General features: G+C 44.7%; 1 protein-coding gene across 1 annotated transcript in view; it reads right to left on the bottom strand.

Moving 5' to 3' along the window:
- The window catches only part of cldn10c (claudin 10c), a 47,519-nt gene that overhangs the window by 8,834 nt on the left and 16,767 nt on the right, over positions 1 to 21,918 (bottom strand). Inside the window, exons 2-3 of the mRNA XM_060928616.1 lie at positions 2,290 to 2,451; positions 2,114 to 2,195 (exon numbers count right to left, since the gene is read on the bottom strand). Coding sequence (XP_060784599.1) covers positions 2,114 to 2,195; positions 2,290 to 2,451 — 244 coding nt within the window. The remainder of the gene's footprint in view (positions 1 to 2,113; positions 2,196 to 2,289; positions 2,452 to 21,918) is intronic.

Raw genomic sequence — 21,918 nt, 5'->3', positions numbered from 1 at the left:
GATTGAGTTGCTGATGAAGCTCCCCTCTGCCCCTGAATCAATGAAAGCAGAGAGGATATGGGTAGAAGTAGCCAACTTTAAAAGAACTGGAACCTTGAATGATTTGGAATTGAACCTTCTTATAGTACTTACGTTGCGTGGAGGACCTTCTTTAGGAGATGAGCAAGGAGAACGAATGGGACAGCTATTGAGCTGATGTTCAGGGCTACTGCAGTAGAAGCATTGTCCCTCTTTTCTTCTTCTGGCACATTCAGAACGAGTTAACAGAGTGTGTGAGATGTCCATGGCAGAACTTTCCTTTGAAATAGGCTCAGAATTAATACTCTCCTGTAGAGAGGGTCAATGAGCTAAGAGATTGCCTAGGTGGATCACGAGGTCATTGAGAGAATCGCGCATGAGTTGTTCATCACAGCAGGAGAGTTCACTCAGAATTTCAGGGTGCAAACCTTGGCGAAATACGGCCTTCAGCGCATGATCATTCCATCCGCTAGCCGCCGCCAATGTTCTGAATTCCAGAGCATACTCGGCCATGCTTTTGGAGCCCTGTGATATGGTGAGTAAACTTTCATCTACTTCAGTCCCCTCAGGTTTGTGGTTAAAAACTCTTTTGAACAGAGTGAGAAATTGTTCATAAGATTTTCTCTTCAGATATGCTAAGTAGAGCCATGAAATACATGGAGCATTGGAGAAGGAAGCCTTTACAGGCGAGCGGCTCTCCAGTGAACTTCTCCGGAGCCGGAAGTTGCAGTGCTGGGCTCGGAGATGACTCCAGATGCGTTATGAGGGCCTGCGACATCACAGTTGCTAACTGGGACATTCTGGTGTTGAGGTCAGCTAGCATTTGCTGATACTCTCCTAATAAGCATCCTTGGGCGTTGAGAGTAGTTCACTTCACTTCTTCCACTACATCCATGGCAGCAAAGTATCCTGTCACGGTGCAGGTACTTATGGATGTAATCGCAGAAGAGCGATGAAGAGTAGACGGTGTCAGAGCCAAAACACGAGACAAGAATCAGAGTCATAATACTTGCAAGGGTCATGCAATCAGCAAACAGCATTAAAGGGAATAGACAAAGAATGTTAACAGAAAATAGTGAAGCAAGAGTTAGAAGAACAAAAGTCATTCAGAAAATAGCAAGGCTTGTTATGAACTGTGGAAAGCAGAACAATACTTCACAGTGAAGTGGCGTGAGTGAGAGGTTTATATAGGCAGGGGGACTAATTGGAATAATGAGTGACAGCTGATCTCAATACTTGGGAGACAGAGGGCACTGTGGGAAGTGTAGTCCATGGTGTTAATGTTTGTAGTTTGGACAGGTTCAGTGGGTTTACTGAGAGGAAACTTGTTTACAAATTTTCTTTACTAATCTTATACTTAGTTTCCTGTAATCCTATAATAAGAAACACTACATCATTATGACTATATTCAAGATGGTTTGACTTGTATGAATTGCATATTTTATTGCAGAGCAATTCCAGCGTTATGGACGTGACACTTGAACTCAAAATGGCAACAAATGACCCAGCGCATGTTTTATTGTCTCCCAGTATTTAAACAGGTGTTGTATATTTTAAGGCTGTACCATACTGGAGAAGTGATAGAAATTCCGTTATGGATGTGACGCGTCTGAAATAGATATGGCATATGTTTAGAAAATCAGCAATTTAACCACCATAACCCTTTGAAAAACTCTCTAAATATCAGCTAAAACTATCAAAGTTCTTAAATAATATTTAGAATGGCTATTGTTTTGCTGTTTTGTGGATTTTAGCATACATTTCTGTGGCTTGTGGCAATAATATAGAATTGTACATGATCAAAGTTGATTTTAGCTTGGGTTTTACATTATAAGAAAGAAAGACTGACAGTGACATATTAGGTTGGTTACAAATTGGTTCAACTTATTCACATCTGTAAAATACAGGCCTAGGTGATATCTCTGGGAGTGGTTTTGATGTATTACATGTTGCTTTAATTTTGCATGGTGAGGTTGACATTTACATGGAATTGCCCTGCAGTGTTTCCTTTTGGTTTAGCTGTAAGTCTATTAAAATGCTGAAAAATGTATATTTGTTAGTATTGGAAACATATAAAATAGCCAAAGCTTCTTACTTTTTTGCCGTATAGTTGGGATCAAGAAACTCTGCAATAACTTTATGTCCATAGAAGCTGTAAGCAAAAATGGAGCAAAGACCTAAAAGAGGAGAGAGAACAATCTTGATATCAGCACAGAGCAATAAAGATCAGGGTTTGACTACAGTTATTACTGAAACTACAGTAAAATTTACCTGATGTGAGATAATTAATGCCAGCACCAAAGGTAACTCTTGCATTCACCATTTCTGACCCACCAAGTTTGGTGCACTTCATCCCTACCAGGGCAAGAATGGCTCCAAATATTCCCAGTATTACAGAGATGATGATTAGAGCTCGACACAAATGGATATAAGCTGGTTGACAGCAGAACAAGGACACAATTAAATTACACATGAAAATAAAAATTGTATTGAAGAACTCTGGACCTGCAAGCTTGTATAATGGATTTCATGTGGATCATTTGTTTATTCTTCACAGTGCATGCTTTTAATATTACATTAGAGAATGATGAAATTGGAACCAGCGGCTTAGTACAAAGTCTGTCACACTATGGTATCACTGCTTTGTCTGATACCCCTTTTCCACCAAATCAGTTCCAGGGCTGGTTCGGGGCTGGTGCTGGTTCACAACTTGTTCAACTTGCGAGCCAGCTGAGAACCAGTTTGCTTTTCCATAGCTCGCGGTGCTAAGGGAAGCCACATCATTACGTCACTGTATACGTCATTATGTCGCTGTATACGTCAGTTACGTCGCTGTATATGTCAGTTACGTCACTACGTTTGCATAAACCTTGGCACGAATATCGAAGCAAAAACAACATGGAAGAAGCAGCAGCAACAACAACAACAATAATAATAATAATGGATGACTTTGCGTTTGTACAGATGCTCCTTCTCGTCGCTTAAAAATGGCGATCTTTCGCGGTCTTGTTATTGTTGTTGGTCTTAACAACTCCGCCCCCCTGCTGACGTAAGCGGTTCTTTCCTCTGGCCCAGCAGAGAGTTGGTGCTAGCCTGGAACTGTTTTTTCTGGCCCCAGAGCCAGTTCTTTGTCAGTGGAAACAGAAAACCCGGTTCCAAACTAAGCACTGGCCCCGAACCAGCCCTGGAACTGCTTTGGTGGAAAAGGGGCATGAGGGTTGGAGATGTTCCACACTTTTAAGAAATGTTTTAAATAGTTTAGCTGCTCTTGACAGCTAAACTTTCTCCCAATAAGTAAATAAGTAAGTAAGTAGATATTTTCTCTTGTGGCCAGAATGGAGTTGCTATGAAGCAACACTTGTTGCATATTCTGTTAAATGTGCTGCAATGTCATTTATAAGCCATACAGCCTTTTACTTGCCCTGTTGTGAACCAGTGCCCAGTTGTGCACTATCTTGGTCCAAAGCCTCTCCTGGTCTCTCCTTGTCTATGAACCACACTGGGCAGAGTGGTTGTCAGATTCCTCATTGAAAATTAAATTTGTTCCAAATTAACTGAACCATCTTCTTTTTTTTTCTTTCAAATGTCTTTTTATTGATAGCAAGTCACCATACAGTCACCATACAGGAAAGTAAATTTTGTTTTTCCAAACAGCATCCGCCCGAGTCACAACATGTCTCATGCCCAAACATGGGCAAACACAGGCAACCATTGACAAAATTGAGAATAGACAGAGCAAGAAAAGAGAAAAAATACATAAAAATCATCAACAACAATGCATAGGAAATATAAGTGAATACAGTATAAATTGTGAACAGAGAAACCCGACAAAAGGGGGGGGGGTTGTGGTTTTTTCATAGAATACTAAGAAGGGGTGCCATATTCTGTAGAATTTATTCTCTGATCCCCAGATAGTGTATCTGATCTTTTCTAAGTTCATGCAGGACATCATGTCTCTGAGCCAGTGTGAATAAGAAGGAGGAGCTGGATCTTTTCACTTAAGTGAGATGGCTCGTCGAGCTAGTAAGGAGGCAAAAGCCACAAAGTTGAGCAGAGCTTTAGGCAGATCTAAATCTGGAGCAATGCCAAAAATAGCAGTCAGAGGATTTGGTTCGATTCGGTGATGAAGGGTCTCTGAAATCTCCTGAAAGACTAACGACCAGAAGTTACCTAAAGAGGGACATGTCCAGTACATGTGATAAAGTGAGGCAGGTGCACCCTTACATTTATCACATGTAGGGTCAACATCAGGGAACATTTGCACTAGTTCTTCTTATGGATTTTGCCAATCTGGGTATAAGGTTACTGCAAGACTGAAAATGTTGTATTAGCAGCCACACAGATTTCATTTTGAGAATAAGAATACATGCTGATGCAGAGTCTCATTCTTCCTTTCATTTTTAGGTTTTTCCACACACAATCCCAGGTTTGCGGAGAAGCACTTGTTGTTACTAGTTCCCTCTTTGTAGGGAGAACACCTAAAGGCTTACAACCCCGTGTCAGAAAAGGTTGGCATGGTATGGAAAATGTAAATAACAAAAGAAACCAGGGCTTTGTAAATTTATTTTGACTTGCATTTCATTGCAGACAGTATGCATCAAAGATATTTCATGTTTTGTCTGGCCAACTTCACTTCACTTGTTAATATCCATCCATTCCTGCATTTTAGGCCTACAACAGATTCCAAAAAAAAGTTGGGATGGGGGCAATTTAGGGCTAGTAATGAGGTAAAACAATTAAATAATTATGTGATTGGAAATGGGTGATGTCAACAGGTGACATCCATTAGGCTTGTGAGACTTTCCATTTCCGGTTGAGAGTACGTAGTGCGCGAGTCTGCTGCCTCTTCTCCCTGGCATTTTCTTTCTTTTTTTTGTTTTCTTTAACTGTGCTTCTGATTTTTTTGGCAATGTGTTGCAAATCCATTTTGTTTCTTTTTGGTTAATTTCAGACTCTTCTTGTTTGGTTTTGACACCGGCTTTTTGCAATCACCTGTAGCTAACCCGCCTGCGAGCCCCCGCTTTCTTTCCACCCGTTTGACTTCAGCAGTGGTGAGTGAGTTTCCACCATTCACTACGCTGTTGTCTTGTTTTATGTGCTGGTTAGTCAAATTGCTTCCCTGCACTGTACTCTGGGTGTGGAACCGCTGGTGTTTTGGCTACGTTTATGACCGGTGTTAGGCTAAGGTGGCTTTGCACCTTACATTGGACTGCATCTATCCATCTGTTTTTGAATCGTGACTGTGGGTCTGGGTATTGGTTTTGTGGCCCGGCTTTTACCCATGTTTTACACCTACTCGCCGGAGGAATTAAAAAGCCTTAGTGCACAGCACCACTTGGATTCTGTGGTATTTAATCTGTGCCGCTCTATTGGAATCACACACCACCCTCAGTATATTCACCGGTCTCCATGCTCTCCAACTGCTCATTATGCTTCGGAGTCTTCCATACCCATCATATGGACTCACAATCGGATTGCCAAGGTCAACAAGAACGCTCATGGAGTTAATCACGGTGTTCTTCGCTCACTTGGGAAATTGCAAGGTTCTGCTGTCTCTGGATTGTCACCTGTGTCTCCTGCGAAGATTGGGCTTTTAAACTCCCGCTCCATCACCAACAAACCGTCACTCATTAATGACCTAATTATCCAAAACACCCTGGACATTCTTCTGCTGGTGGAAACATGGCAACAGGCTGAGGACTATCTACATTTAAATATGTCTTCACCAGCTGGATACACATATATATCAAAGCCCCGTTTCACAGGGAAGGGTGGAGGTCTAGCTGCAGTTTTCTGATGTGGTTTGAAACTTAGAGATTGTTTGTTTGTTTTTCATGATGTTACATCCTGTGAATATCTGGCTTTGAAAACCTCCACTCCCACACTGATGTTGCTGATCTTAATCTATCGACCTCCCAAATCATCACCATCTCTTTTTCTGTCTGAACTGAATGAACTGCTAACTGCTGTCATTCTTCTGGGTGACTTTAACATTCATGTTGACATTAGTTGCTCCCTTACTGATGAGCTCTTGAATGTCTTTGAATGTTTTGGTTTAACTCAGCATGTTGACTTTCCCCACACATAATCATGGTCATATACTTGACTTGCTTTGCTCTACTGGTATAAAAATTGTATCTGTATCTGTATGTAGGTTTTACTGACCACAAGTTGATTTGAGTGTTGTCTCAGTGTGCCTTCTTCTAAACTTCCTCTGCATTCTACTGTCTCTTTCCGTAATCTTTCTTCTATTGATGTGCATTCTTTCTCTGCCTCTCTCCTCTCTTCTTTTTGTAAATTTGCTGAGGTTTCCTCTCCTGATGATACAGTTTCTATTTACAATAATACTATATCTAACACACTTAATACTTTTGCCCCTTAAAACTAGACAGATCTCCGCAAATCGTGCCTCTCCTTGGTTCACCTCTGAGCTTAGGGCCATGAAGGCCAAGGGAAGGCAGCTAGAGTGCCTTTATAAGAAAACTGGCCTTACTATTCATCTTTCACTCTTCTCTGAACACATCGCAAAGTATAAGGATGCTCTTAATGCTGCCCAATCCTCCTACTATGCTAACATCATTAAGAGTGGCAATCATAGACCCAAAACTCTGTTTAATACAATAAATAAACTTCTTCAGCCTCCTTCCTCAACCATTCCCAGTTCCCCTGCTCAGTGTCAGCCTTTTTTGGATTTTTTCAAGGATAAAATTGACAGTATTTACCAACACTTTCATTCTGAAATTCATTCTTCTGTCTCGCAAGTAGCTCTTTCTCATAAAGCTGACTGCTGTCTCTGCTTTCTCTCCTGTTGATTCTTCTAAAGTATCGGAAATTATGATAAAGTCCTCCTCCTCATGTCTGTTGGACCCTGCACCCACTGCACTTCTTAAATCCTGTGTATCTGCTATCTTCCCTTATATTGCTCATATGATTAATCAGTGTTTTGCTTTAGGCACTGTTCCCATCTCCCTCAAAATTGCTTCTGTTACACCAATACTAAAGAAACCTGGTCTAGATTCTTTTTCACTGTCCAATTACAGACCCATTTCAAATCTCCCTTTCCTAGCTAAAGTAATGGAGAGAGTTGTAGCCTCTCAGCTTCATACTTTCCTTGCTTGTAATGATCTCTATGAACCCTTTCAGTCAGGCTTTCGCAATCTGCACAGCACTGAATCTGCTCTCTTAAGAGTTGTTAATGACCTCCTGCTCTCAACTGATGCTGGTCATCTCAATGTCCTTGTTCTCTTGGACCTCACAGCTGCCTTTGACACTGTACAAACTCATTTCCAGACTATCTTCTTTTGGTATTACTGGCTTAGCTTTAGCCTGGTTTCAGTCATATCTAGCAAACAGGCAACAGTTTATTTCTATTGGTGTTCATAAATCATCCACTGCTACTGTTGCTCAAGGTGTGCCTCAGGGTTCTGTCCTTGGTCCCCTTCTTTTTATATGTTTCTCCTATAGGCCAGATTATTCCTAACCATGGCCTTAACTTTCATTGTTATGCTGATGACATTCAAATCTACATCACTATCACCCCTTCCATAGCCTCTGTTCAGCTGCTAAGGACTTGCATCACTGACCTTAAGCAATGGCTGCATAAGAACTGCCTTAAACTTAATGCTAGCAAAACGGAGGTTCTATTAGTAGGTATCAAAAGACAGGTTCTGAACTTCTCCAGTTTTAATACTGATGTTGATGGTATGTCTATTAGTCCTTCCCAAGTTATAAAAAACCTTGGAGTTCTCTTTGACTCCACCCTTACGTTTGAACCCCATCTTAAACTAATTACTAAGAATGCTTTCTTTCACCTCTGCAATATTGCATGTCTCTGCCCTTTTCTCTTGGAAACTGATGCCAAAATGTTGGTCAATGCGTTTATTTTTTCTCGTCTTGATTACTGCAATTCTCTCTTTTATGGTCTCCCTGCCACATTGCTCAATCACCTGCAGTACATCCAAAACTCAGCAGCAAGAGTCCTCACACTCACCAAGCGCACTGCTCACATCACTCCTGTTTTACAGCAACTGCATTGGTTGCCAATTATTTCTCGGATCAAATACAAAATCTTGCTTTTAACCTATAAAGCTCTTCATGGTTTCACCCCTTCCTATCACTGTGAGCTAATTCATTTGTACTGTCCCTCCCGCTCCCTCAGATCTTCTGTCTGTGGACTTCTGACTGTTCCACATTTTAAACTGGCATCTATGGATGGCAGATCATTCAGTGTTGCTGCTCCTAAAATTTGGAACTCATTACCACAATTGCTTCGTGACTGTTCCACTCCCTCTTCCTTCAAAGCTAACTTGAAAACTTTTCTCTTTACCTCACACTACTCATCCTAGTGTGGCCTTTTTTTTTGTAACTCCTGTGTAAAGCATCCTTGGGTTTGTGAAAGGCACTATATAAATTGAACATTATTATTATTATTATTATTATTATTAGTTGGGTTGTGCATGTGCATTCTGCACTATGCGTAGAGCCAAAGCTATTGCTGAGGCTCGCCCATGGGAGCACCACTCCTCTCCAGTTCACATATCGAACAGGTTTGCACTTCTTAGTGATGCACCCACTGAGAAACCTGAAAGAGCTCTGGTTATAGGGGACTGTATCATATGGCACGTGAAATTAGCTCAGCCTTTAGGGGCACCAGCAGCTTAAGTCAGGTGTATACCGGGAGCCAGGGTGCCAGACATAGCAGGTAATCTTAGGTTCTTAGGCAAGCACAGGTTCTCAAAGATAGTGATCCATGCAGGAGCTAATGATGTACATCTTCATCAGTCTAAGGTTACTAAGAGTAATTTTGTAGAGGTGTTTAAATTAGTGAAGGCGATGTCCGATGCTGTAGTATGCTCTGGCCCCATCCCAATGCAGTGTGGTGATGTAGCTTACAGCAAGTTATGGTCACTGAACTGATGGTTGTCCAGGTGGTGCTCTGAAAGCAGTATAGGCTTTATAGATAATTGGGCAAATTTTGAGGGCACTGCTGGCCTGTTAGGGCAGGATGGTATCCATCCCTCTTGGGAAGGTGCTGCTCTCATTTCCTGCAGCATAGGTCATAGTCTCAGAACAGGCCTAGTTAATTTCTGACAATCCAGATCCAAGGCCAGGGAGCAGACGAACAGACTAAACCAACTGTCTGCTAGCTGCACAGAGTTGTCACTCAGGGTCCACTACATCGAGACTGTCTGTCTGTTCCCCAAGCTCAACAAAAAAGTAGAAATACTCAGTTTGTTTCAGTAACCTAAACAATATAAAATTAGATCATACTGACTGTACAGCCGCTGCCAGCACCTTTTGATCTAAAGGTGGGGCTATTAAATATTAAATCTCTTACATCTAAAGCACTAATGGTTAATGAACTCATTACTGATCAGGAGTTTAAAGTACTTTGTTTAACTGAAACATGGACTAAGCCAAATGAATATATAGCATTAAATGATACAAGTCTTCCTGGATACAGTTATATACACCAGCCTCGTCTAACTGGTAGAAGAAGAGGCGTCGCGGTTATTTATAATGATTATCGAGGTATAACACAAAAACCTGGTTATAAATTTAATACATTTGAAGTTGTTCATACTAATATAATGTATGTAGCCTTGAAAAATAGGTCTACCCAGTTAATTCCATTACTTATTATTTACAGGCCCCTGGGGCCATACTCTGAGTTTCTTTCTGAATTTGCAGATTTTATCTCAGATCTGGTTATTTCCTTAGACAAAGCTTTAGTTGTCGGAGATTTTAATATTCACTTCAATGACCCAGAAGACCCTTTGAAAACAGCGTTTGTGTCCATTTTAGATTCAGTAGGGATTAATCAGAATGTCTTAGAACCAACCCATAATGATGGTCACACGCTCGATCTAATACTAACATTCAGGTTAAACATAGAAAATATAGTCATACTTCCACAGTCTGAAGTTATTTCAGATCATTATCTCATCTCATTCATTTATAAATGATCTCCCAGAATTATCAACTTTGATTGGGTCACTTTCAGCCCCTGCAGAACTTGATCAGGCAACTGAATTCTTAGAGTCAACATTCTGCCATACTTTATATAATGTAGCTCTTCTTAAAAGGAGAAGGATCAGAGGCAAAAAATTAGCACCCTTGTATAATGATGACACTCACACTTTAAAACAGACCACTCGGAAATTGGAACATAACTGGCATCAAACAAAATTGGTAGTGTTCAAATTAGCATGGAAGGAGAGCTTCCTGAAGTACAGAAAAGCTCTTAGTGCTGCTAGATCAACATATCTCTCCTCCCTAATAGAAGATAACAAAAATAATCCTAGATTCCTATTTAATACTGTCACAAAGTTAACCAGGAATAAGTCCACTATAGACACATGCACACCTGTAGTATATAGTAGCAACAACTTCATGAATTTTTTTTAATGACAAAATTGAGAATATCTGACAAAATTCAAACTACCAATTTAAGGTCAGACAACGTAAGTGACCCTGTAGTTAACAATATAACTATCAGATCAGCAATTAGAATCTTTTACTCCCCTTAGAGAAACTGAATTACTTTCATTAATCTCCGCATCAAAAGCCTCAACTTGTGTACTTGATCCCTTACCTACATGTCTATTCAAACAGATAATACATGAAGTAATTGAACCGCTTCTAAAAATAATAAATTCTTCTCTTAGGATTAGCTATGTACCCAAATCCTTTAAACTAGCAGTTATTGAACCCCTGATTAAAAAACCTGACCTTGATCCCTGTCAGCTGTCCAATTATTGGCCAATGTCAAACCTCCCCTTTATCTCCGAGATCCTTGAAAAAAGGCTGAAGTACTTGTACTCAGACCACATGCAGCTAGAAGTAAGTTTTCTGATTGCACAGTAACTCTGGATGGCCTTTCTGTTTCTTCACTTGCAGCAGTAAAAGACCTTGGAGTGATTATTGACCCCAGTCTTTCATCTCAAACTCACATTGATAACATCACCTGGATAGCTTTCTTTCATTTCAGAAATATTGCTAAGATAAGAAATTTTAATGTCACTACATGACGCGGAAAAACTAGTTCATGTTTTCTTTACCTCCAGGTTAGATTATTGTAATGCCTTACTGTCTGGATGTTCCAATAAGTACATAAACAAGCTCCAGTTAGTTCAAAATGCAGCAGCAAGAGTCCTTACTAGAACTAGAAAACATGACCACATCACCCCTGTCTTATCCACACTGCATTGGCTCCCAATCAAATTTCATATTGATTATAAAATACTACTATTGACCTTTAAAGCACTGAATGGTCTCGCACCAGAGTACCTGAGTGAACTTCTGGTCCTCTACGACCTGCCACTCCTACTTGGATCAAAAGGTGCAGGCTATCTGCTGGTACCTCATTTAGTGAAGGCTACATCAGGGGGCAGAGCCTTTTCTTACAAAGCCCCACAGTTATGGAACAGCCTTCCATGTAGTATTCAGGAATCAGACACAGTCTCAGTGTTTAAGTCTAGGCTGAAAACATATCTGTTTAGTCAAGCCTTTTGTTAATAATGGTGTTTATGAGGTAAAGGTGTAGATCTGGAGGGTCCTCAGACATCGTGTTTTGGTAAACTGGGATGTATGGATGCTGTCAGTACCCCACTCACTTGCTCACTTGAGTTTGCTGATGGTGTAGTGGCTGGCTGCTTTATGTCCCAGGGCTCCCTCATACCTGTGTTACCTTCTGGCTCTCTCCTTTTAGTTATGCTGTCATAGTTAGTTGCTGGAGTCCCTGCTTGTACTCAGTGCAATATGTACGAGTATACTGTTCCTACTTATTCAGGTGACATTGGGCATACCTAACAACCTGTGTTTCTCTCTCTCTCTCTCTCTCTCTCTCTCTTTCTCTTTCTCTCCCCAAATCTATCCCTCTGAGTTACATGTCGGTCCTGGGATCGAGATGCTGACCTCTTCTGCTCCTCGGACCTGCCTGATCCATCCTGGTGCCTTGTGTCTGGTTGGAGTCTCATCACAATGCTCCTGTGGAGGATGGCCCCATGTGGACAGTTGAAAGCCACACCTGGAGGACACTCTGGACACTTACAGTAATGCTTTTATGGCTGAGGACTACAGTTGACTTGCTGACTTTAGGACTGCAGTTGTCATGAACAGTTTTGCATTCAAGTTTCCATCAATGAAGTGTTAACATCAACAAAACTGACTTAATGTTAAAACTGTTAGTCATGTTGTCTGTTGTTGCCCAAATGAGGATGGGTTCCCTTTTGAGTCTGGTTCCTCTCGAGGTTTCTTCCTCATGTCATCTGAGGGAGTTTTTCCTTGCCACCGTTGCCATGGGCTTGCTCATTGGGGATAGATTGGGGATAAAATTAGCTCATGTTTTAAGTCATTCAAATTCTGTAAAGCTGCTTTGCAGCAATGTTTATTGTTAAAAGCGCTATACAAATAAACTTGACTTGACTTGAGGTCTCTAGTGGAAACCTATACCCGGCCACCTGGCAAAAATTCTGGGTTGCTGCTTCTGTGCTTGTTGGCATGATCCTTATACTTGGCATTGACTGACTTAATGCATTGGTGAACCTCCTCCCATATCACTTGGCTCCGTGAGAACCATTTTTCCACTGCCTGTACCCATGCTGGTGTGTTGTCCCATGGGAACAAGGGTGGTTGGTAAACAAATATGCACTGAAAGGGTGTTAGTTGGGGGCGGCACGGTAGTGTAGTGGTTAGCACTGTCGCCTCACAGCAAGAAGGTCCGGGTTCAAGCCCCGTGGCCGGCGAGGGCCTTTCTGTGTGGAGTTTGCATGTTCTCCCCGTGTCTGCATGGGTTTCCTCTGGGTGCTCCGGTTTCCCCCACAGTCCAAAGACATGCAGGTTAGGTTAACTGGTGACTCTAAATTGACCGTAGGTGTGAATGTGAGTGTGAATGGTTGTCTGTGTCTATGTGTCAGCCCTGTGATGACCTGGCGACTTGTCCAGGGTGTACTTTTGCCCGTAGTCAGCTGGGATAGGCTCCAGCTTGCCTGCGACCCTGTAGAAGGATAAAGCTGCTAGAGATAATGAGATGAATGAGATGAGGATGTTAGTTGTGTTGCTGAGTGCTTCAAAGAGTTCTGTGCATACTCGGGCCATGGAATGAATCGAGCCCTGTCCCCTTGGTTCCACATGCAGAAAATTCTGAGGAAACATCCTATTTCCTTGTTGGCCCTTTCTACCTGGTCATTAGACTGGGGATGATATCTGGAAGTGAGGCTCACTGAGACTCCTAACCACTCCATGAAATTGGCCCATAGTCAAGAAATGAACTGAGGGCCATGGTCACGGACTATGTCCTCTGGGATACCAAAGTATCTGAACACGTTGAAATAACAGTTTGGTGGTCTGGAAAGCAATGGGGGATGCTAGGTAACGGGATGAGTCTCAGTGCCTTGGAAAATCTGTCAATGGTGACCATGATGGTGGTGTTGCCTTGGGATGGTGGTAGATTGGTGATAGTCAATGGCCAAGTGGGACCAGGGTCTCTGAGGTACTGGGAGAGGGCATAGCTTGCCAGTGGGAGGGGTTCATGGTACTTTGGCCTGGGCACACTCAGTGCAAGAAGAGATGAAATGATTAATTTCAGTCAGCATGTTCTCCCACCAATACTTGTTCCTCAGCAGTTGGTGAGTACAATGGCTGCTTGGATGACCAGTAGCAGAAAATGCATGTGCCCATATAATGAGTCTATCTCTGAGATGGTTTGGGATGTATATGAGGCTGGGTGGACAGCTCTCTGGAGGTGTTTGAGGTTGTGAATCCCTTATCTCCTTGTCTAGGTCCCACATGATTGCCTGGATGAAACATTCAGGTGTTAGGAAGGGAATGAGCTTCAGGGTTGTGAGGAGATGAGTTGAAGATCTGAGACAGAGCATCCACCTTAGTGTTCTTGGTGCCAGGGTGATAAGATATTGTGAAGTGGAAGTGTATGACAAACAATGCCCATCTGGATTGGCGTGGATTGAGTCTTTTTGCCACCTTGAGCTATTCAAGCTTCTTATGGTCTGTTAGTATGACAAAGAGGTGAGTGGCTCTCTCCAGCCAGTGCCTCCATTCTTCAAGAGCTAGTAGTTTTCTATTCTCGATGTCATAGTTTGTCTGCAGAGGTGAGTTTCTTTGAAAAGAATGCTACCGGGTGGAACTTGTATTTCTCACCGAGGTGCTGGGAGAAGACCCCTCCTACACCTGTCTCAGAGGAGTCTACCTTGATCGTGCATGGTCTGGTTGGGTCAGGATGTTGACATATCGGGGCTGTGGTGAAGGCAGTCTTGAGCTTATTGAAGGCCTTTTCGGCTGTGGGAGTCCAGTGGAGGCATTTAGGTCCCTTCTTCAACAGGGAAGTCAAAGGCAGCAAGATAGTGATAAAACTTATCATAAAGCGATGATAGAAGTTGGCAAAACCTAGGAAACGGAGTTCCTTGACTGAGGTGGTACCGGCCAGGAACTAACTGCAGACACCTTGGAAGGAGCCATACTGACCCCCTCTGCACTGATGATATACCCTTAAAAGGAGATCTGATGCATGTGGAATTTGCACTTCTCAGCTTTGACATAAAGGTGATTCTCTAATAGGCATTGGAGCACTGATCTGATGTGCTCTCTTCATCTGGGGAGTAGACCAGGATATCGTCAGTGTAAGCTATGACATCTCACCAACATTTCCTGAAGCACGTCATTGATAAGGCATTGGAACACACTTGGCACCAAAGAGAGGCCATATGGCATTACCCGGTATTCAAAATGGCCGGCGTTAATGCTGAAGGCTGTCTTCCACTCGTCTCCCTCTTGGATTCTGACCAGGTTATAGGTACTGCACAGGTCTAACTTGGAGAATACCTTGGCTGTACATAGTTGTTCTAAGGCTGAGGGTACCAATGGAAGAGGATATGGGTTGGAAGGCTGAAGACAGCCTTCAGCACTAACGCCAGACATTTTGAATACCAGGTAATGCCATATGGCCTCTCTTTGGTGCCAAGTGTGTTCCAATGCCTTATCAATGACGTGCTTCAGGAAATGTTGGTGAGATGTCATAGTTTACACTGATGATATCCTGGTCTACTCCCCAGATGAAGAGAGCACATCAGATCAGTGCTCCAATGCCTATTAGAGAATCACCTTTATGTCAAAGCTGAGAAGTGTATATTCCACATGCATCAGATCTCCTTTTTAGGGTACATCATCAGTGCAGAGGGGGTCAGTATGGATCCTTCCAAGGTGTCTGCAGTTAGTTCCTGGCCGGTACCACCTCAGTCAAGGAACTCCAATGTTTCCTAGGTTTTGCCATCTTCTATCATCGCTGAGATTTGGTTGAGCTGAGATTTGGTTGAGCCCCGTAAAGTCTATGCATGGTCAGAGACCTCCCCCTCTCTTCTCCATGAAGAAGAATCCTGAAGATGCTGGTGACATGGACAGGTGTATGTAACCCTGCTTGAGGGCCTCTTGTATATACTCCTCCATCACAGTCTGTTCCATCTGAGAAAGAGGATAGATGTGTGGCGGAGACATACCGGGATCAATGGCACAGTCATATGGGTGGTGTGGTGGTAGGCCACAGGCCTTACCCTTACTGAAGACCTCCCTTAAGTCCAAGTAACACTCAGGAACATTTTCTAAGGAGTCAGGCTGGGGACTCTCAACAGAGGTGGAGGACAGACTTAGCTGGGGACACTGAAGACAACTCTGGAAGCATGTAGGTGACCACTGCAGAATCTCCTTATTCTGCCAGGAGATTAGTGGGTCGTGAATCTGCAGCCATGGAAAGCCCAGAATGATGTCATGATGAATGGTAGAGGTAACTAAGAGTGAGATGAGCTCTGAATGTGCACGGGAGCAGTCGAAGTGGTGATGAGACCATCCCCTATTGGCCCTTCATTGATGGTCCTGATGATGAGTGGACTCTGCAGAAGGTTTGTGGGCAAAATGAACTTCTGGATGATCGAGCTGTTAATGAAATTCTCCTCCACCCCGAGTCAACAAATGCAGACAGCACGTGGGTCAAGGAGGGCAGTTTCAGCAATACAGGTACTTTGAAAGATTGGGCTTTAAAAGATCTCATTGGATTCACCAGGTCAGATGTGGTCTCAGCAGGGCTGGGGCGAGATGGGCGAACTGGACACTGAATAATCTGATGACTAAAACTATCGCAGTAAAGTCAAGTCAAGTCAACTTTATTGTCAAATATGCTATACATGCTCGACATACAGCACAGATGAAATTTCAGTCCTCTCTGACCCATGGTGCAAACAGGCAATGCAATAAATAAAAACAGAATAATTGAAAAAAACAAACAACAATATAAACAGTATAAACACTCTAGACAGGAACTAGACATAGACTAAACACTCAGACAAACAATATAAACAGTATAAACACTAGATAAGAACAAGACATAGACTAAACACTCAGACAAAATAAACAGTGTAAACACTAGATAAGAACTACACACAGACTAAACACTCAAACAGACAATATAAACAGTATAAACACTCTAGATATGAACTAGACGTAGACTAAACACTCATATACACACACACACACACACACACATAAATTGGTTCAAATAACCAAACAGTCAAGGGCACTTGGGGTATAGCAGGTAAACATGAAACATGAGATAAGCAGTATAAACAAACTAGCAGCTGTTAAGATGAGGTAGTGCGGAATAGCGCAAATGAGCGAGGTAAAGTGAGATGGGCGGTCCCTGAGTTTAGTGTGTTAATGAACGATGAGATGTATGTATGTATGTATGTATGTATGTGTGTGTGTGTGTGTTTGTGTGTGTGTGTGTGATGGGGGGAAACTGTGAGGATGACATGTCAGATGCTGAAGGGGGGTGTGCAAGCAGAATCTGTGGCAGGGGGCAGAGGGGGGAGGAGGGGCAGAACAGGGAGGGAGTTGAGCCTCCTGACTGCCTGGTGAAAGAAATTGTTCTTGAGCCTGTTGGTTTTGGCCCGGAGACTCCGCAGTCTCCTCCCCAACAGCAGCAGGCTGAAGAGGCTGTGAGATGGGTGGGTGGGGTCACCTGCAATCCTGATGGCTTTGCGGGTGAGGCGGGAGTTATAAATATCTATTACAGAAGGGAGAGCGACACCAATGATCCTCTCAGCTGCTCTCACGATGTGCTGCAGAGACTTGCAGCAGGACACGGTGCAGGCGCCGTACCACACGGTGATGCAGCTGGTCAGAATGTTCTTGATGGTGCCTCTGTAGAAAGTGTGCATGATGGGGGCCGGGGCTCTCGCTCTCCTCAGTTTGCGGAGGAAGTACAGACGCTGTTGGGCTTTTTTGGCCAGTGATGCGGTGTTGTTGCTCCAGGAAAGGTCTTCAGAGATGTGCACACCCAGAAACTTGGTGCTGCTCACCCTCTCCACTGCAGCACCATTGATAGATGGTGGAGCATGCTGGGTGTGCTCTCTCCTGAAGTCCACAACAATCTCCTTCGTCTTCTCCACGTTGAGATGGAGATTGCTGTCCTTGCACCACATGGCCAAGTGGCTCACCTCACTCCTGTAGATTGTCTCATCGCCATTGTTGATGAGACCCACCACAGTCGTGTCATCCGCAAACTTAATGAAGAGATTTGAGCTGGATGTTGGTGTGCAGTCGTGGGTCAGCAGAGTGAAGAGGAGGGGGCTTAGCACACATCCTTGGGGGGGCCCCATGTCCAGTTCAGTGCTGGAGGAGTTGCTGCCGACCCGTACAGTCTGTGGTCTCCCCGTCAGGAAGTCCAGCAGCCAGTTGCACAGGGAGGTGTTGAGTCCCAGCTGGTTCAGTTTATGAATGAGCTGCTGAGGAATGATTGTGTTGAATGCTGAGCTAAAGTCTATGAACAGCATTCTGACATACGAGTCTTTTGTCTCCAGGTGGGTGAGGGCTGAGTGGAGTGCAGTGGAGATGGCATCATCGGTCGAACGGTTGGACTGATATGCAAACTGGAAAGGATCCAGGGCGTGGGGGAGGGCAGACTTGATATGCCTCATGACTAGCCGCTCGAAGCACTTCATGAGGATGGGAGTGAGTGCGACAAGTCAGTAGTCATTGAAGCAGGAGGGAGATGGCTTCTTCGGGACCGGGATGATGGTGGTGGTTTTGAGGCACATGGGGACAACAGCCTGGCTCAATGAGATGTTGAAGATGTCTGTAAAGACATCTGTGAGCTCCTCGGCACAGTCTCTCAGGACACAACCAGGAATGTTATCAGGACCCGGGGCTTTTCGTGCATTTGTCATCCTGAGAGCTGTCCTCATGCTGTCTGGGGACAGCGTCAACACCTGGTCACCGGGAGGTGGTGGGGTCTTCTGTGCCATGGTGCTGTTGTCTGCCTCAAAGCGAGCAAAGAAGTCGTTCAACTGATTCAGCAGAGACGTGGAGTTGTCACAGGTCTGTGGCGAGGGCTTGTAGTCTGTGATGGTCTGAATCCCCCGCCACAGGTTCCTGGTGTCTCTGATGTCATTGAAATGGTCAGCAATGTGCCTGGAATACTGTCTCTTGGCCACCCTGATGCCTCATGACAGATTGGCCCTAGCTGTCCTCAGCCCCACCTCATCCCCAGCTCTGAAGGCAGCGTTCCGAGCCCACAGGAGCCTATGGACTTCCCCTGTCAGCCATGGCTTCTGATTGGCCCAAATGGAGATGGTTCTGGTGACTGTAACGTCATCCATGTACTTCCTCATGTAGGCAGTGACGGTCTCCGTGTACTCCTGGAGATCTGTGGTGTTGTTGTAGGTAGCCGCCTGTCTGAACATGCTCCAGTCAGTGGTGGAAAAACAGTCCTGGAGTGCCTCTGAGGACCCCTCTGGCCACACACGTATCTGTTTTGTAGCTGGTTTGGTGACTTTAACCAGCGGCCTGTATGTTGGCATTAGCATAACAGTGGAGTGATCTGAGGCCCCAAGGTGGGGGAGGAGTAGGGCTTTGTAGGCATCTTTATGCATGGTGTAAACATTATCCAGAGTATTGTTTCCACATGTAGGAAAGTTGATATGTCCATAGAGTTTTGGAAACACGCTTTTGGGGTTTGCATGATTGAAATCCCCAGCCAGGATGAGGAAAGCATCTGGGTGGGCTGTCTGCTGCTCACTGATATGCTGATAGAGTTCATTCAGTGCTTCACTCCTGTTGTTACTGGAGCCGGGAGGGCTGTATAATGCTACCAGCAATATGGCTGTAAATTCCCTCGGCAGATAGAATGGCCAGCACTTAATAATCATAAACTCCACCAGAGGTGAGCAGTGTTTGCAGACCACAACAGCATCACGGCACCAAGCATCACTGATGTAAACACAAAGTCCTCCGCCATGAGTCTTCACCCCCTCGACTAGCGCTCTGTCTGACTGGTAGCATGTTAGCTGGGCTAGCTGAATGGCACAGTCCGGGATGCTGTCATTAAGCTATGTTTCCACAAACACAAGGACACAGCATTCACTCACAGTAAAAACACAAACAAACACTTTCTTCTCCTCCTTTCTTGTTCGGAGCATTTCAGATGGGTATGTGAGACCTCCATGGGTGTGGGAGCATTGGTGGTCTGAGCTGGCTTGGTGTCTTCCTTGAGAGATGGTCGGCTGGAGAGTAATTGATCCAGCTGGATTGCTAGATCGATCAGGGAGACTAAGGTGAGGTGTTCATTGCTACACACCAGTTCACTCAATACCTCAGGGCGGAGACCTTGGTGAAACACAGCTTTTAGAGCTGGCTCATTCCAGCCGCTGGCTGCTGCGAGAGTTCTGAAATCCAAGTGTAACAGTTCCTGATGTGGGTGGAGCACAGAAGCACGGCAGGTGAGAGTTAATAGTTACACAAATACTTTATTTTAGCTTTTCAGCTTGCTTTTCACTCACTCTTTCACTCACTCACTCACTCACTCACTCACTCACTCACACATGCGTTGTGGTCAGGAAGAGAGCCCCTTTTCTCTGCTTTCTCTCCTTTTATGTTCCATCCCTGTAACACACACACACACACACACATTAATTGACAGCAGGTGGAATAACTTAGCCACTTACCTTCCCCGACCCCACCCTCCATTCACAGACTGCTGCTTGACCACGGCCCCACTGCCACATACCCCCACCGCCCAACTCAGGCTGGGGAGCCGTCCGGCCTGAAGCTGACTCCCCCCCGATGGTGCCGGACAGGAAGTCCGGCACCACCATCTGTGCCCCCAGCCTGTGGATCACCTCAAACTTAAATGGCTGGAGGGCGAGATACCAACAGGTGAGCCACGCATTGGCATCCTTCATGCGGTGGAGCCACTGGAGGGGCACATGGTCCGAACAGAGAGTGAAAGGGCACCCCAGCAGGTAGTATTGGAGGGCGGGGACCGCCCACTTGATGGCAAGACACTCCTTCTCAATTGTGCTGTACTTGCTTTCGCGCACTGATAGTTTCTGGCTGATGTACAGCACGGGGCGCTCCTCGCCCTCCACCTCCTGGGACAAAGCGGCCCCCAGCCCTCTGTCCAATGCATCAGTCTGTAAAATAAAGGGGAGAGAGAAGTCAGGGGAGTGTAAAAGTGGCCCCCCACACAGTACAGCTTTTACCTTTGAGAAGGCCTGTTGGCACTGCTCCAACCACTGGACCAGATCTGGAGCCCCCTTTTTAGTGAGATCGGTTAGTGGGCTGGTGACGTCCGAATAATTAGGTAGAAACCTATGATAATAGCCAGCCAGCCCCAAGAACCATCTCACCTCCTTTTTGGTCTTGGGCCTCGGGCAGGCCGCAATTGCTGCAGTCTTGTTAATTTGGGGATGCACCTGCCCATGGCCCAAGTGGAACCCCAGATACCATACTTCCACCCGCCCAATCACACACTTTTTCAGGTTAGCTGTGAGGCCCACTTGCCTCAGCAACTTTAGAAAGGCCCTTAGGTGTTCCAAGTGCCGCAGCCAATCATGACTGTAAATTATGATGTTGTCTAGATAGGAGGCTGCATAGGCAGCGTGAGGGAGGAGGACCCTGTCCATAAGCCGCTGGAACGTAGCGGGCGCCCCAAACAACCCAAAAGGGAGCGTGACAAATTCATGTAAACCAAACGCTGTGGAAAAGGCCGTTTTTTCTCAGGATAGAGGAGTCAAGGGGATCAGCCAATATCCCTTTGTTAGATCCAGTGTTGAATAAAAGCAAGCAGCGCCTAACCGATCAAGCAACTCCTCAATACGAGGCATTGGGTATGCATCAAATTTAGACACTGCATTGACCTTTCTGTAGTCCACACAGAACTGGACTGACCTGTCAGTCTTTGGAACCAGGACCACTGGGCTACTCCAGCCACTGTGGAACTCCTTGATTATGCCCATTTTGAGCATGGCCTTAAGTTCATCCCAAACCACCTTTTTCTTGTGTTCAGGCAAGCGATAAGGGCGGCTATGCACTACCACCCCCAGGGGCGTTACAATGTGGTGTTCTATGAGGTGGGTACGACCAGGAAGGGGCAAGAACATGTCGGAAAATTCCTTCTGCAACTTGGCTACCTCTGTGAGTTGGGCCAGTGAGAGGTGGTCTCCACAAGGGACCAGAGGGGTCCGAGATGTTATCTTTTTTACCTCCAGCCCCAGCTCCGCCTTCTCTGGGACTGCCAATGCCACGGGGACACCCCTCATTCTAGCATTTTAAAAGGTTGAGGTGGTAGATTTGCAGTGCCCCGCCCCATCTGTTCGCCTCGCCTCATAGTCGACGTCCCCGACTTGCCGTGTGACCTCAAAGGGCCATTGCCACTTGGCGACTAATTTAAAACTTGACATGGGCAATAATACAAGCACTTTGTCTCCTGGTGTGAACTCTAAGACGCGTGCCCCTGTCATACAACTGGCTTTGACATTCTTATGCCTGCCGCAAATTCTCCTGGGTTAGGTGTGTGAAGGTGTGGAGTTTTGCGCACAGGTCAAGAACGTACTGGAT

This window comes from Neoarius graeffei, chromosome 9 (genome assembly GCF_027579695.1).
Source record: "Neoarius graeffei isolate fNeoGra1 chromosome 9, fNeoGra1.pri, whole genome shotgun sequence".
Taxonomy (NCBI): Eukaryota; Metazoa; Chordata; class Actinopteri; order Siluriformes; family Ariidae; genus Neoarius; species Neoarius graeffei.
This window is presented reverse-complemented; position numbering and strand designations above follow the sequence as displayed.